The sequence below is a fragment of the Perognathus longimembris genome, chromosome 4, assembly GCF_023159225.1.
Source record: "Perognathus longimembris pacificus isolate PPM17 chromosome 4, ASM2315922v1, whole genome shotgun sequence".
Classification (NCBI taxonomy): Eukaryota; Metazoa; Chordata; class Mammalia; order Rodentia; family Heteromyidae; genus Perognathus; species Perognathus longimembris.
Window position 1 is genome coordinate 1,380,544 of NC_063164.1, and position 14,315 is coordinate 1,394,858.

General features: G+C 60.9%; 1 protein-coding gene across 3 annotated transcripts in view; it reads left to right on the forward strand.

Moving 5' to 3' along the window:
- Window positions 1–13,899, forward strand: part of Ndufa10 (NADH:ubiquinone oxidoreductase subunit A10) — a 39,538-nt gene extending 25,639 nt beyond the window's left edge. The window contains exons 10-12 of one of the 3 annotated variants that reach the window (XM_048344400.1): window positions 251–336; window positions 7,581–7,593; window positions 13,890–13,899. In XM_048344400.1, the coding sequence (XP_048200357.1) occupies window positions 251–319 (69 nt within the window). In that variant the 3' untranslated portion in view covers window positions 320–336; window positions 7,581–7,593; window positions 13,890–13,899. Of the gene's footprint in view, window positions 1–250; window positions 602–7,580; window positions 7,594–13,889 lie in introns of those variants that run through there. The other 2 variants (XM_048344399.1, XM_048344402.1) reach the window with 2 other exon arrangements.
- The last annotated feature ends 416 nt before the right edge of the window (window positions 13,900–14,315 follow it).

Sequence of the window (14,315 nt, forward strand, 5' to 3'; positions counted from 1 at the left end):
GTGTGCATGGGCTGTGTGTGGTTTCCTCTGTGCGGCACTGGCCTCCTGTGCCACGCTCTCACCTCAGTGGACATTCACAGGCCCTCGGCTCCCATGGGTGGCAAGCGGTGTCGGACAGTGTGGAGCGGGGTCTGCTGAGATTCCTGCAGTGCGGCAGAGGGCCTACAAAGCAGGGGCTCGCTCAGACGATGGTGGGGGGGCAGGGACCTCAGGCCCTCACTGACCGGTGTGCCCCCCCTCCTTCCCACAGCTGCCAGGCCGCAGGTATGCACCTGGGTACAACGCCGAAGTGGGCGACAAGTGGATCTGGCTGAAGTGAGCGGGCCTCGCTCTGATGTGCCTGGCACAGCCCACGGAGCCTCACAGCAAGGGGGCAGAGCCAGAGCACCGCACACGCATGGCTACCCGTGTACAGCTGGCGGGATGAAAAGAGCCTACTTCTGCCTAGGCTTTGGAACCCTCTACCTTTGTTCTGGAAAATTCCCTGAATTGTCAGTGGAAAAGAGAATTGTGCTGTAAAGGCCTGCTCTCCCAAGGCTGTCACCTCAGAGCTGCTGTGTCACACAATTCAAGAAATAAAGTTATCTCTGGAAATTCTGTATCTGCAGGAGGCCACCCTGCCAGCACCACGCCCTGTCACCCTGCCAAAACCACACCCTGTCACTCTGCCAGCACCACGCCCTGTGCACAACCCTGTCACCCTGCCAGCACCAGGCCCTGTGCACACGCCCTGTCATGCCAACAACAGGCCCTGTGCACACGCCCTGTCACCATGACAAAACCACGCCCTGTGCACACACCCTGTCACCATGCCAATACCACGCCCTGTGCACACGCCCTGTCACCATGCCAATACCACGCCCTGTGCACACACCCTGTCACCCTGCCAGCACCACGCCCTGTGCACACACCCTGTCACCCTGCCAGCACCACGCCCTGTGCACATGCCCTGTCACCATGCCAACACCAGGCCCTGTGCACACGCCCTGTCACCACGACACCACGCCCTGTGCACACCCCGTCACCATGACCACACCATGCCCTGTGCACACGCACTGTCACCATGACAACACCACACCCTGTCACCATGACAACACCATGCCCTGTGCACACGCCCTGTCATGCCAACACCACGCCCTGTGCACACGCCCTGTTATGTCACTGTGTGCAGACACCATGTACTTGGTACACACCGTCATGTCACCATGCCAACACCACGCCCGGTGCATATTTCTTTTTATGTCACTGTGCCTAGACTCCAAGCCCTGTGCACACGCCCTGTCGTGTCACATGCCCAGACTCTGCACACGGGCGCTGTCCTCTTCCTGGATCGCTCCGGTGTCAGGGCCCTGAGAAGGCACTGAGCTGCGGGCAAGCCCGGGACTTGGCAGTGCAGCTGCTGTTCCCAGCACCTCGCATCACCCTGGGGAGTGAGTGAGGATTTGTGAGGGAGCCCCGGAGCCCCAGGGTGTCCGTAAGGAGGGACTGTCTGCGCACACCCTCTCGTGTGAGTGACATCAAATCCACGTGGCCCCTCCAGGGAGAGCGCCACAGCGAGGGAAGCAAGCAGCAGGCGCCAGGAGAGCGGCGGACGATGGGGACGAAGTCTGAGGCCTTTCCCTTGCGTCCCTAACACTGGGGCAGAGCTGCCCAAGACACACCTCAGGCTGGCCCTCCCGGCCCTCGCCACCCTAAGGGGCCGTGCCCCAACAGATGGCAGGGGTGCCCCAACAGATGGCAGGGGAACCCCAGGGGCCTCATTGGTGTGACCTGGTTGGTTGGGTCCTTCAGTGATGATGGCTGTGTATCAAGGGCTGGGGTCAAGACAGATGCCCAAGATGATCCATCCGGGAAGGTGTCAGGGCTCTGCTGAGACGGGGCAGGGAGGGAGCGAGGGAGAGGGGGAGGAAGGGCACTCAGGAAAGGGAGGACGTGGAGGGAGGGAGGATTTTCAGGACAGGAGGGGAAGGAAATGACTAGTGATGCCTGAGAGACTGGGCCGGGGCGTGGCCTGACTGGGTCTCCTGCACGAGGGCTGGTCGTGACATCGTGACGATATCATGATGTCGGGGAGCGGGTCTGTCTGAACGCGATAGCTCTGCCCCCAGCGCTGCTCCCTGGGATCACCATTTTACCCAAGGCCTTGCCCTGCCCCAGCCCCTTCCTCCAGCGCAGTGACACAACTGGACACGGGTGGGGGGGTAGCATGCTGCTGTCACCAGGCCTGCCTGTCCTCCCACCAAGTGTGACACCTCCTCACCTGGGCTGAAACCAGCGGGACCTGGCCACACCCTTCCCCGAGGCCATGGGGCACTGTGGGCAAGGTGGCGGCTGGAGGGGGCCGGGGCGTGGGTGAGGGTCCTGGCAGGATGGTGGTGTGGAGTGGGGGTCCTGGCTGGGGATGGGCAGGCAGGAGCCCCGTGGGGTGCAGTGTCCCAACCCCTTGGAGGTGACCCCATGAGGAAGGTGTGCCCCGGCCTGTTAGGGAGCCTCACAGGGCAGCTTCTGAGTCTCTGAGGACTGAGCATGTCTCCAACCAGCCTGTGGGAGGGGCTGCAGACTAGCCAGGGAAGCTGCCAGGAACGGGGCTGGACACCCAAGGAGAGGGCACTGGGTCAGGGGTTGCCCCAGGGGTCTGCTGGACAATCCCATCTCATCCACCTGCTGTCTACACACCCACCAGCACCCAGCACCACGGGCCGGACTCTCCGCGCTGATGGCTTCATTTCATTCTGCTTGTTTCCTGGTCTTTGTCTCCTCTCTTCCTCCTCCACCCAGTCTGTATCGGGATTTATGCAGCGTAGCACGCCATCATTTCTTTGAAAATACTAACAGCGGCTCTGCCTTCAGTGTCCTCCCTCTTCCATGCACTTGTTCCGCTTGTGATGTGTGTGTCTGCCCTCGGGAGGCTGTGTGTGGCTCCCACTCCGTGCCTCCCGCTCCACGCACCTCCCGTTCTGGGCGCCTCCCGCTCGCGCCTCCCGCTCTGCGCCTCCCGCTCCGCGCGCCTCCCGTTCCGCGCGCCTCCCGCTCCGTGTGCCTCCCGTTCCGTGCCTCCCGCTCCGCGCCTCATGCTCCGCGCCTCATGCTCCGCGCCTCCCGCTCTGTGCGCCTCCCGCTCCCCGCGCCTCCCGTTCCGCGCGCCTCCCGCTCCGTGCGCCTCCTGCTCCGCGCGCCTCCCGTTTCACGCGCCTCCCATTCCACGCGCCTCCCGCTCGCGCCTCCCGCTATGCGCCTCCCGCTCCATGCCTCCCGCTCCACGCGCCTCCCGCTCCGCGCGCCTCCCGTTCCACGCGCCTCCCGCTCCGCGTGCCTCCCGATCCGTGCCTCCCGCTCCGCGCCTCATGCTCCGCGCCTCATGCTCCGCGCCTCCCGCTCTGCGCGCCTCCCGCTCCGCGCGCCTCCCGTTCCGCGCGCCTCCCATTCCACGCGCCTCCCGCTCGCGCCTCCCGCTATGCGCCTCCCGCTCCATGCGCCTCCCGCTCTGCCCGTCTCCCGTTCCGCGTGCCTCCCGCTCCGTGCCTCCCGCTCCGCGCCTCCCGCTCCGCGCCTCCCGCTCCGCGTGCCTCCCGCTCCACGCCTCCCGCTCCGCGCCTGATGCTCCACGCCTCCCACTCCACGCGCCTCCCGCTCCGCACACCTCCCACTCCGCGCGCCTCCCGCTCCGCGCCTCCCGCTCCGCGCGCCTCCCGTTCCACGCGCCTCCCACTCGCGCCTACCGCTCTGCGCCTCCCGCTCCGCGCGCCTCCCGTTCCACGCGCCTCCCGCTCGCGCCTACCGCTCTGCGCCTCCCGCTCCCCGCGCCTCCCGCTCCGCGCCTCCCGCTCCGCGCCTCCCGCTCCGCGCCTGATGCTCCACGCCTCCCACTCCACGCGCCTCCCGCTCCGCACACCTCCCACTCCGCGCGCCTCCCGCTCCGCGCCTCCCGCTCCGCGCGCCTCCCGTTCCACGCGCCTCCCGCTCGCGCCTACCGCTCTGCGCCTCCCGCTCCGCGCGCCTCCCGTTCCACGCGCCTCCCGCTCGCGCCTACCGCTCTGCGCCTCCCACTCCCCGCGCCTCCCGCTCCGCGCCTCCCGCTCCGCGCCTCCCGCTCCACGCCTCCCGCTCCGCGCGCCTCCCGCTCCGCGCGCCTCCCGCTCCGCGCGCCTCCCGCTCACGCCTACCGCTCTGCGCCTCCCGCTCCCCGTGCCTCCCGCTCCCCGCGCCTCCCACTCCGCGCCTCCCGCTCCGCGCCTCCCGCTCCTTGTGCCTCCCGCTCCTTGCGCCTCCCGCTCCGCGCGCCTCCCGCTCCGCGCGCCTCCCGCTCTGTGCCTCCCGCTCCGTGCCTCCCGCTCTGTGCCTCCTGCTCTGTGCCTCCCGCTCCGTGCCTCCCGCTCTGTGCCTCCTGCTCTGTGCCTCCCGCTCCGCGCGCCTCCCGCTCCACGCGCCTCCCGCTCTGTGCCTCCTGCTCCGCTCCTCCTGCTCCGCGCACCTCCTGTTGCGCGCGCCTCCTGCTCCACATGCCTCCTGCTCTGTGCCTCCTATTCTGTGCGCCTCCTGCTCCGCGCCTCCTGCTCCGCACCTCCTGCTCCGCGCACCTCCTGCTCCGCGCACCTCCTGCTCTGCCAGGCCCGTGCCGGGCTCCTTACCCAGACTCTTATTACCTGAGTACTGGGCTGGGGTGTTATGTTCTATTTTACTATTTTTTGTTTGCCGTCTTTTCGTTCTGTCTTCTTCTGGGATCGGGTGTGTGTTGTTTTCTTTTTGAACAGGGTTTCCTGTTTCATTCTAAACGTCCTGGACCCTGGTCCTCCTGTGTATCGGTAGCTGGGATGACAAGCGGGCCCCCTGCATCCAGCCTTCTAGGGTGGAGATGGGGTCTCTTGGGCTTCCCTTTTCCAGGCTGGCCTCCAGCGATGGCTGGGGACTTGGCCATTGCTCATGTTTGTCGGCAACCTCTGCCCACGGAGGCGCAGTCTGATGGCGTTGGCTCTGCGAATGCGCAGTCTGCTGCTTCTCTGGTGAACTGCGCTGAGCCTTTGTCAAGGTTTAGTGCAGGGGCAGCTGGTGTGGTTCCGCTCCTTGCGTCCTTGCACTGGTCCCAGCACCATCAGCTCTTGCTTACTGGCACTTGCCTGCCTGTGTCATGAAGACAAGATGGCACCAGTGAGGCTCTATTCCCTACCCTCCACCACGTCACCAAGATGGCGCCGGTGGGGCCCAGTTCCCTACCCTCTACCACATCACCAGGAAGGCGCCAGTTAAACCAGCGTCCTCGTTTCAGTCCAAGTGTGTCATCCGCAAGCAAGAACAATTCCATTTCTTCCTTTCCAGCCTCCCTGGCCCTCGTTTTCTCTTCCTGACTCGGTGCCGCGCCCGGGTGTTCAGCATTCGGCGTAGCAGTAGCGACAGAGGCCTCACCTGAGGAAGGCCTTGAAGCTCTGCATTCTGCTTGTCCGAGGTTTTTCTGTTTTACTGTAGTTCGTTCAGGGTAGGGTATTGATTTGAGACTCCTCCTTTCCATATGCAAACCTTTCCTGCTCACTTTATTGCTTTTTAGTTTGTTTGTGGTTTTTAGGCCAGTTTCACTACATATCCCAGACTGATCTTACTCCGGGTCCTCCGGCTGTGGCATCAGAAGTGCTGGGATTGCATGCATATGTTACCTGCCTGGCTTTTATCCTACACGTTGTGATGGACTTTGACTTCCCTCTTGTTATAGGTGTTAATTTTATCTCATGTTAGACTACTTGTTTAGCTCATATGTCTATTTGTAAAGGTGGTGTTTAGTTCCTAAGTGTTTTGAAGTTTCTCTGTTGTCTTTGTGTTATTTTCTCTCTGGTTTTATTATGGTCAGAATACAAATTTTGTATAAATTATTTTAAACTTTTCCTGTAACCCAGGATGTAGTCTGTCTTGGTGAATATTTGAAAGGCATCTGGAAATTGTGTGTTCTCCCCTAAGGAGAGTCTTGTCTAGAACTATTAGAGGTATCTGGAGCTGTTAGCCTCTTTGGCTGTTCGTGCTCAGTTCTGATTTCTGATAGAGGGTCATTGAAGCCCTCACCTTTATTTGTGGGTTTTCATATTTCTACCTTTAGCTTTTGTTATGTGTTTTGTTATGTGTTGGGTGCATATGTGTTTTGGGTTGTTATGTTCTCTTTTATATTATATGAGACCGTAATGTCTCTTTTTGGTCCCAGTAATTTTCTTCACCCTGAAGCCTAGTTTATCATTCATATAGCAGCCTACATGTTTTGGTAGCTAGTGTTTGGTTGGTATATTTGCCTCTGTCCTTTTACTTCCAACTTACTTATTATGTTTAAACAATGTATAATTGGATTGGGTTTTCCATTATTTCATCTACCTTGACAATTTTCTTTGTTTCAGTGGTTGTGTTTAAATCAGGTTTGATATTTCGTCTTTTTTAATTGTTTTGTTTGTGTGCCTTTTATTGCCTTCCTGTGGATTTCATCAGCAGTTTTAAACTTCCTTTTTGGCTTTTCCATCTGAGTAGACTGCTCTGTGAGTTGTGGGCCGTGTCTCAGACGTCAAGATGCAGTCAGGTGCTGAGACCACCACGTGCACCGACGTCGGAGCCCTTGGGGGGCTTTCAGGCTCCTTCCTTCCACTCTGTCCCCCGACACCCCACAGGTAAACACAGTTGTCACAGGCGCTTGCGTGCATGAAGCCTGCTATCAGATGATGTTGTCGCTTTTGCCTCAACCTTCGAAACGCATTTTCAAGAGCTTATGAATGGAATCCTAACAACTTATTTGTGCCGGGATCTCCCACTGTTCCCACTTCCTCCTTGAAATCGGTTAGTGCCGGGCTCGGGCGCCTCCCCTGGCGCGGGGGGGACAGGCTCTACTCTACTCTAATCGCTCCCTTTCTCACCCTCTCCCCGGGTCACCCAACCCGCAGGTAAGGCCAGAGTGGAGTGGGAGGCTCAGGAAAGACCTCAGGTGCATGCGGCCATACGAGATCGCTTTACCTCCCTCCTTACCCTTGAAGAAAGCCAGGCATACTGTGGGGCACACTGACTGGCCCCGCCTGTCCGCGCCCCGGAGGTGTGTGGTTGTTGCGCCTCGGGAGTGAGGCCCTGAAGAGCCCCGCCTGCCTCAGTCCCTGGGTGCGTGCTTGCTTGCACCGCCTCCCGGAAGAGGGATCCCGGTTAGCCCCGCCTGCCTTCTGGGTCCGGAACTGGAAAGGCGGCTCTAGCTGGCCACGCCTCCCAGCCTTAAGACCATGTGTAGCAAGATGGCTGCCGGCAGTAACCTGGGGGCAGTCCTGCTAGTACTTAGGCCGCCCCTTAGGGAGGTCCCATGGCCTTCCGCCCTTGACTGACAGCTCGCCCCTGGCTAGGTATGTTACACCCTCCTTTTCCTGCTGCCATTGCCCATACTTAAGATTGGGTCCACCCCACTAAAACTGAGAGCAGTCTTGAACCTCTCCCGAGTCATCTGATTGTCCAACTGCTGGCGAAAGGTTGGGTTGGGCTGGGTGCGGGAGACTCGCGGCTCGTTACCTATTCTGGGTTCACACTCAGCAGGGTGCGCTTCCTTGCCTCTCCCGCTGGTGGGGAGAGCACCCGGGGTGCAGGGACCTCTGCAGCGTACGCGGATCTCGGAGATGCTTCAAAAGCAAATCTGATTTAATAAGGGAGTGGCTAGCAGTTGATATAGTAGGGGTGACGAGAGAAGGGGTGATCGACCGATAGCTGACAATAGGCTGGTGAGCTTGTCATAGGACCCCCTCATGAGCTAACGTCACTTGGATAGCACCACCCCAGGGGCAAAAAGCCCGTGAGAATGGGGAGCACATGGGCTGGCGAGAAAGTTGGGGGGCTGTTCGCAAAGCCAGTTCTTCTGGTTCCGGACCCAGAGAATTGTGGCCTGCTTCCGCATTCCCCCAGGGCTGGGGGAAGGCGGCGTCTCGGGAGCGCTCTCCATTGCCCTTCCCCCTCAAGGCCAAAGCTGAACCCCAACAGGTTAGCATTTCCTGTCTGTTTAGGGAATTTTCTTTAGAGACCTGTTAAAGAGCTTTTGGTGGCCGAATCCTTTCATTTTACTGCATCTAAGATTCCCTTTATTTGTGCTTCATTCCCTGGGGATATTTTCACTACTCACAGAATTTGGGATTGGCAGGCATTTTGGGGGCATCTTGTACCTTCACAGTGACATGTGAGAAGCCTTCTGTGTAGATGACCACTTCTCTCTACGAATGTCTGGTCTCACCAAGATGACTTTGAACGATTCAGACGTTCGAGGGGGGTGGGCTTCCCTGAGCTAGTGAGGGCACAGGTTCCCTCCTGGCCACCGTGAAATGCTTCTTCCAGAAAACAAGCGTAGCAGCTGAACGTTGGCCTGGGAGGAAGTTCAGAGACTCGGCCTCTTTCAGCAAACATGGCTTCTATTTAGGAACGCCTGGTTTCCATCTGTAGCTCAGGAGCGAATTCTTAGGGTAGCTGCGTTCTTGCCCTACATGGACTTGGTTGCGTGCTCCAGCCTTTGGACTCCAGCAACATGGCGGCCAGGCCCCACTTAGGGGCCGGCCAGGGCCTCAGGCCAGCCCAGAGGCTCCACAGCACAGCCTCCTCCTCCCGGAAGCTTCCAGGCCCCGGCCACAGTCAGGGAGGGCGTCCTGGCCCAGCCTGGCCTGTGTGGCTCCGCATGCCTCTCCCTCTGCCTCGCTTTCTCCGACTGTGAGACACAGGACACAGAAGAAGAGCAGGGTGGCGGCTCGCTGCCCCCCCCCCCCCGCAGGCCCCTGGGGAAAGGGCAGGCAGTGGACAGCAGGGATCTGAGAGGGGGGTGCGGGGGGCAGCGTTTAGGGCACCCTGGAGGATGGAATGGACCATTTTTGCAGTTCCACAGCTACTCGGGGGTGAACGCGCCGAGCCTGGTCCCCGTGCTGGAGGGCCGCTGGGCCGGGCCTCACCTGCACTTGAGTGTGTGCTGCGTACTGCAGATGCAGCCCCATTCTGCCCGCTGTCTTCAGCACCCAGCCCTTCCCCAAGGGCAGGGCTGGGGGTCCGGGATGGAGCGGCATGCAGCCCCAGTTCCTGCTGAGGGCGCTCTTCTCGCTACAGAGGCCCTGCGCCTGTGGTGTTGCCTCGCCCCAATCACCTCCCGAAGGACCCTCCTCCACCAGGGCTGAGGGCCCACCCCGCCCCCATCCCCCCCGAAGCTCCTCCTCCACCCAGGCTAAGGGCCCACCCCGCCCCCATCACCCCCCGAAGCTCCTCCTCCACCAGGGCTGAGGGCCCACCCCGCCCCCATCACCCCCCAAAGCTCCTCCTCCACCAGGGCTGAGGGCCCACCCCGCCCCCATCGCCTCCCGAAGCTCCTCATCCACCACGGCACCACCCAGGGTCATGGGTCCAACTTTGTGCCTGGGAGCCGCAGTTCAGTCCTAGGCTCACTGGAGCGGGTCTCCTCTCATGGGGAGACCCTGGGAAGCCCCCAGTCACCCCAGAGATGGGCCCCTCTTGTGGGGAGACCCTGGGAAGCCCCCCAGTCACCCCAAAGAGGCTCCCCTCTTGTGGGGAGGCCCTGGGAACCCCCCAGTCACATGCCAGGACCCACACAACCTCGTGCTTCGGTTTGGGGCCTGTACCTCACCATGTGGATGGACGGAGAGGGTGGGGGGCCCGCATGTCCAGCCATACCATAGCAGGGCTGGAGTCCACCCCCTCCTGCCCCCCACAAGCACCTCTGGCCCTTCTGACGACTTCCTTCCTGATGATGTGAATATTCTAGAAATCCATAAATAAGAAAACAGTGGGTACATGAGAGTGAGGTGTGGGGTTGGGCCCCCGAGGGCCAAGTCCCACCAGAAACGACGTGGGGGCCTGTCCGCTTGCTTCCCGCAGGACAGCCCTGAGAGCACCCGGAGTGCTGGAGGAATGGTTGAATCACCCTAAGAGGAACCGAGCTAGAGGACCGGTGAACCCCAACATCCCAGGCATGCCTCATTCATTCATTCATTCACCCACTCCTTCATTCAACCCAGATGGTGCCCAGGCCAAACTGCTCAGGACATCGGCAGCCCTGCCTCTCTGGGAGGCTGGGGGAGCTGGGTGATGAGGGGGAAGCGCCAGTGAGGGCCGGGGGGGGGGGATGGAGGGGGAGGTGGGGGGCGTGCAGGGGGAGGTGTGGCTGTAGGAGGCAGCGAGGGCTCTCTGGGCTGGGCAGGTGTCCTGGGCCGCACGCTGCCCCACCCAGCCCCTCCACCGCCTGCGTGGATTCAGCACAGGCCCTCCCTGAGTCACGAGGTGACTCGTGAGTCACCCTCCTCCCCTGAGTCCTCCTCCTCCCCTCCTCCTCCCCTCCTCCTCCTCCCTCTCCTCCTCCCCTCCTCCTCCCCTCTTCCTCCCCTCCTCCTCCTCCTCCTCCTCCCCTCCTACTCCTCCTCCCCTCCTCCTCCTCCTTCTCCTCCTCCCCTCCTCCTCCCCTCTTCCACCCCTCCTCCTCCTCCTCCTCCCCTCCTCCTCCCCTCCTCCTCCTCCTCCTCCTCCTCCCCTCCTCCTCTTCCCTCCCCCTCCTCCTCTTCCTCCAGGGTTAGGACGGCAGCAGCTGCGGAGGCGTCGTCTGCGGGGGGGGGGGGGGGGGGGAGCGGCTCTGCGCGGGACAATGGGGAGGAAATTGCAGGCGCTGTGAAGAGCGGCGGATCCGGAGCCCATGTCCCCAACGGCGGCTTGCTGACACACAGGTGACGGGTGTCACTCCCATTCTTTCCTTAGACGCTGCCCGGCCTCTCCCCTCTCTAACCCGGGGGGCGCCCACCCAGCCCCACCGTGAGCCACAGGGGCCCACACACCCCCCGGGCCGTTCACAGGCGGGCCTTCAGGCCCGGGGTCCTGTCACTCGGGCACCAGAGCACCTGGCCCGCTTCCAGCTGGAGGACGGACCCCCACCCCTCCACCCCTCCCACCCCCCTGCCCCCCTCCATGCCCCACCCTTCCCCAGCCTGGCTGCGGAGTCTCCGCAGGACTGAAGCAGAAATCCGAGGGAAGAACGTGGGTGGGCACACAGCCCCCCGGCCCGCCCTGCCCCGAGGCCCCCAGAGGCAGCCACGGGGCAGCCCTCTGGGTCAGGGGCCTGGGCTCAGGGACCCCACCCCGGCCCGGCCCCAGGCTGGCCGGACGGCAACTCCTGAGGAGGAGAGCAGGAGCCACTCCCGGCCTCTTCTCACCCGGACACCAGCAAACGCCTCCCTCGGCCCCGACTCCGCGCACTGGAAACGCATCCGCAGTTATGAGGAAGCTGGTGCTGGCGCTCACGCCCGTAGTCCCCGCGACTCAGGGGGCTGAGACCCGAGGACGAGGGTTCAGAGCCCGCCAGCCTGGGCAGGACAGTCCATGAGACGCTTACCTCCAGTTACCACCCCAAAGCTGGAAGTACAGCTAGGGTTCAAGCGGTAGAGGGCTAGCCCTGGCAAAAACAGCTCAGGGACGGTGCCCAGTCCTGAGTTCAAGCCCAAGACCAACGCGCACACACACACACACACACACACACACACACACACACACGTTACTAGGATTAGTCGGACAGTGACTCCTCTCTGAAATCAGTGTGTGGTAAGGATGGTTTCAGTGACTGCATAGGACGTGGTTACTTTTCCAAATCCAGTAAAAGTTTAACAAAGCAACAGTCACCTTTTCCCCTCTGGGTTGTTTTTTCTGTTTTTTTCTTTTTTTAAATCAGTTTAAGCTGTCTTTAGTCACATCCAGTCTGCCTCTGTTTCACATTTGTAAGTCACTGTGGGGTGTGGGGTGTGTGTGTGACTATTAACTTCTGTCACTTTAAGAAAAAAGTATAATAGCGAATTTTTTTAAATTTTCCTTTTCCCCAAAGAGTTGCGAGAAGAATTGACTCATCCTAAATAATTTCATTAATAGAGGTTTCAATAAAAAACAAGATTTCTCCTGAATTTGTTATTAAATAGATACTGACATAATTAGGCACTTAAAACATGTATTTGCATCTTCCAGCAAGAACATTAAAATGTACTCTTTTGCTGGAAATGTTGTTCATGTTGCTTTACACAAAGAAAACAAGGGGAATGACATTGAGAAAATGATTTTATGCCAGAGCCTTCATGCATGGATCACAGAATTCAAATGCTTTCATTAACTACCCTGTTACTGGTTGCTAAAAAGATCATTCAGCATTGAAAACAGAATTTCTTATAAATTAAAAGGAAAATTTCTTTAAGCAAATGTTTTCTTTTAACTTATAAGGGTTTCTATTTATTCGTAATTTATATGCACAGAAATAACCATCTATATGTCAAGTGTGTGTGTGTGTGTGTATGTGTGTGTGTGTGTGTGTGTACATCCTTCTTGCTATAAAAACCGTGCCAGATGCCAGTGGTTCACGCCTGTCATTCTAGCTACTCAGGAGGCTGAGATCTGAGGATCACGGTTCAAAGCCAGCCTAGGCAGGAAAGTCCATGAGACTCTTATCTCCAATGAACCAGCAGAAAACTGGAAGTGGAGCTGTGGCTCAGGCGGTAGAGCGCTAGCCTAGCCTTAGCTGCAGAGCTCAGCCAGGGACAGCGCCCAGACCCAGAGGCCAAGCCCCATGACCGAGGCTTTGGGGTTGGCCTGCAGCCTCCGGGCCCCGCCCCCCCCACACACACCCTGCACAGAGCGCCCGGGATCAATCCCCAGCACAAACGTGACATTCAACACTGGGCCCATCTTGCCTCCCGCGCTCCTCAGCTCCTCTGCTCTGGGCTACGTGAAGCCCTGCTGTGCCCGGTCTCTGAGCGCCCTTTAGAGGTGCCTGTGCCCCGCCGCCGCGTCTGCTCTGAATGCCGGCACTGAGACCTCCTTCAAGCCTGGCGCTGGGCCTCACGCCTGCCACCCCAACTGCTCAGGAGGCTGAGATCTGAGGATCACGGTTCGAGGCCCCCCTGAGACTCTTTTCTTTCTTTTTTTTTTTTGGCCAGTCCTGGGCCTTGGACTCAGGGCCTGAGCACTGTCCCTGGCTTCTTTTTGCTCAAGGCTAGCACTCTGCCACTTGAGCCACAGCGCCGCTTCTGGCCATTTTCTGTATATGTGGTGCTGGGGAATCGAACCCAGGGCCTCATGTACACGAGGCAAGCATACCCCCAGCCCCCCCCCTGAGACTCTTATCCACAACTAACCACTCAAAAACTGGAAGTGTCCCTGTGGCTCAAGAGCTAGAGTGCTGGCCTTGAGCACCAAGAGGCTCAGGGACAGCGCCCAGGCCCCAAGTTCAAGCCCCACACAACAGAGAGAGAGAGAGAGAGAGAGAGAGAGAGAGAGACTTCCTTCAAGCCTGACCCTGGAGACCCCATGGGCCTCGCCCTGACTGGGGCGGTGTGGCTGTTTGAATCAGAAGCCACGCAAACGCTTGCCTTGCTGACAGCTCCCTTCCTCTGTTCGAGGCCACGGACCTGCTGGACTGCCAGGCCCAGGCTGTGCATCCATGTGGACTTGGGTTCGCCCGGCGGAGCCCTGGGGGGCCCTGTGGACCTGGGGTTCGCCCAGCGGAGCCCTGGGGGGCCGTGTGGGCCTTGGGTTCGCCCAGCGGAGCCCTGGGGGGCCGTGTGGGCCTGGGGTTCGCCTGGCGGAGCCCGGGGGGGCCCTGTGACAGGCCACCTGCCGCGGGCCACCGGCTGCGCGGATGTCGGGAAGGAGGCCTGCACTGTCGCCCTGCAGCCGCGCCTGGCCCACCGTCAGCCAGGCCACAGCAGTGGGGGCCACTTTGGTCCTGAGGGTTCCGGGGGCGATGGCTCTGGGGCTCCGCAGGGCGGGTCGGCGAGGGCAGCTGGGAGGCCGGCAGGAGGGAGGGCGCGGTGGGGACGTCGAAGCCCTCCTTCCCGCGGTGCCCAGGTCCTGGGCCCCGGCTGGGCCTGCTCGAGGGGCGGGGCCTGCAGGACACGGGCCTGTGGGAGCCACAGGGCTCTGGGGTACTGGGGACCCAGGGAGGGAAGAGCGGAGTCGAGGGAGAGGGAGGGGGGGAGGGAGGGAGGGAGAGAGGGAGGGAGGGAGGGAGGGAGGGAGGGAGGGAGGGAGAGCGGGGATCGGCCACACAGCCTCACCCTGGCAGCAGCCCAAGCAATCCCAGTGTGTGTGGAGGGCGGGGCCGGGCCTGGAGCACGGGGGGGGGGGGGGGGGGGGGGACGGGGATGGGGCACAGTCTGTGTGCTCCCCACATAGGAGCCCAGGGCGGCCATAAGCACCGGACCAGGACCTTTCCCCCTCCTTCCTGATCCCCCCACCCCTCCTCCCCATGCACTCACCCCTCCTCCCCAACCCCCTCACCCTCCTCCCGACCCCCTCACCCTCCTCCCCGACCCCCT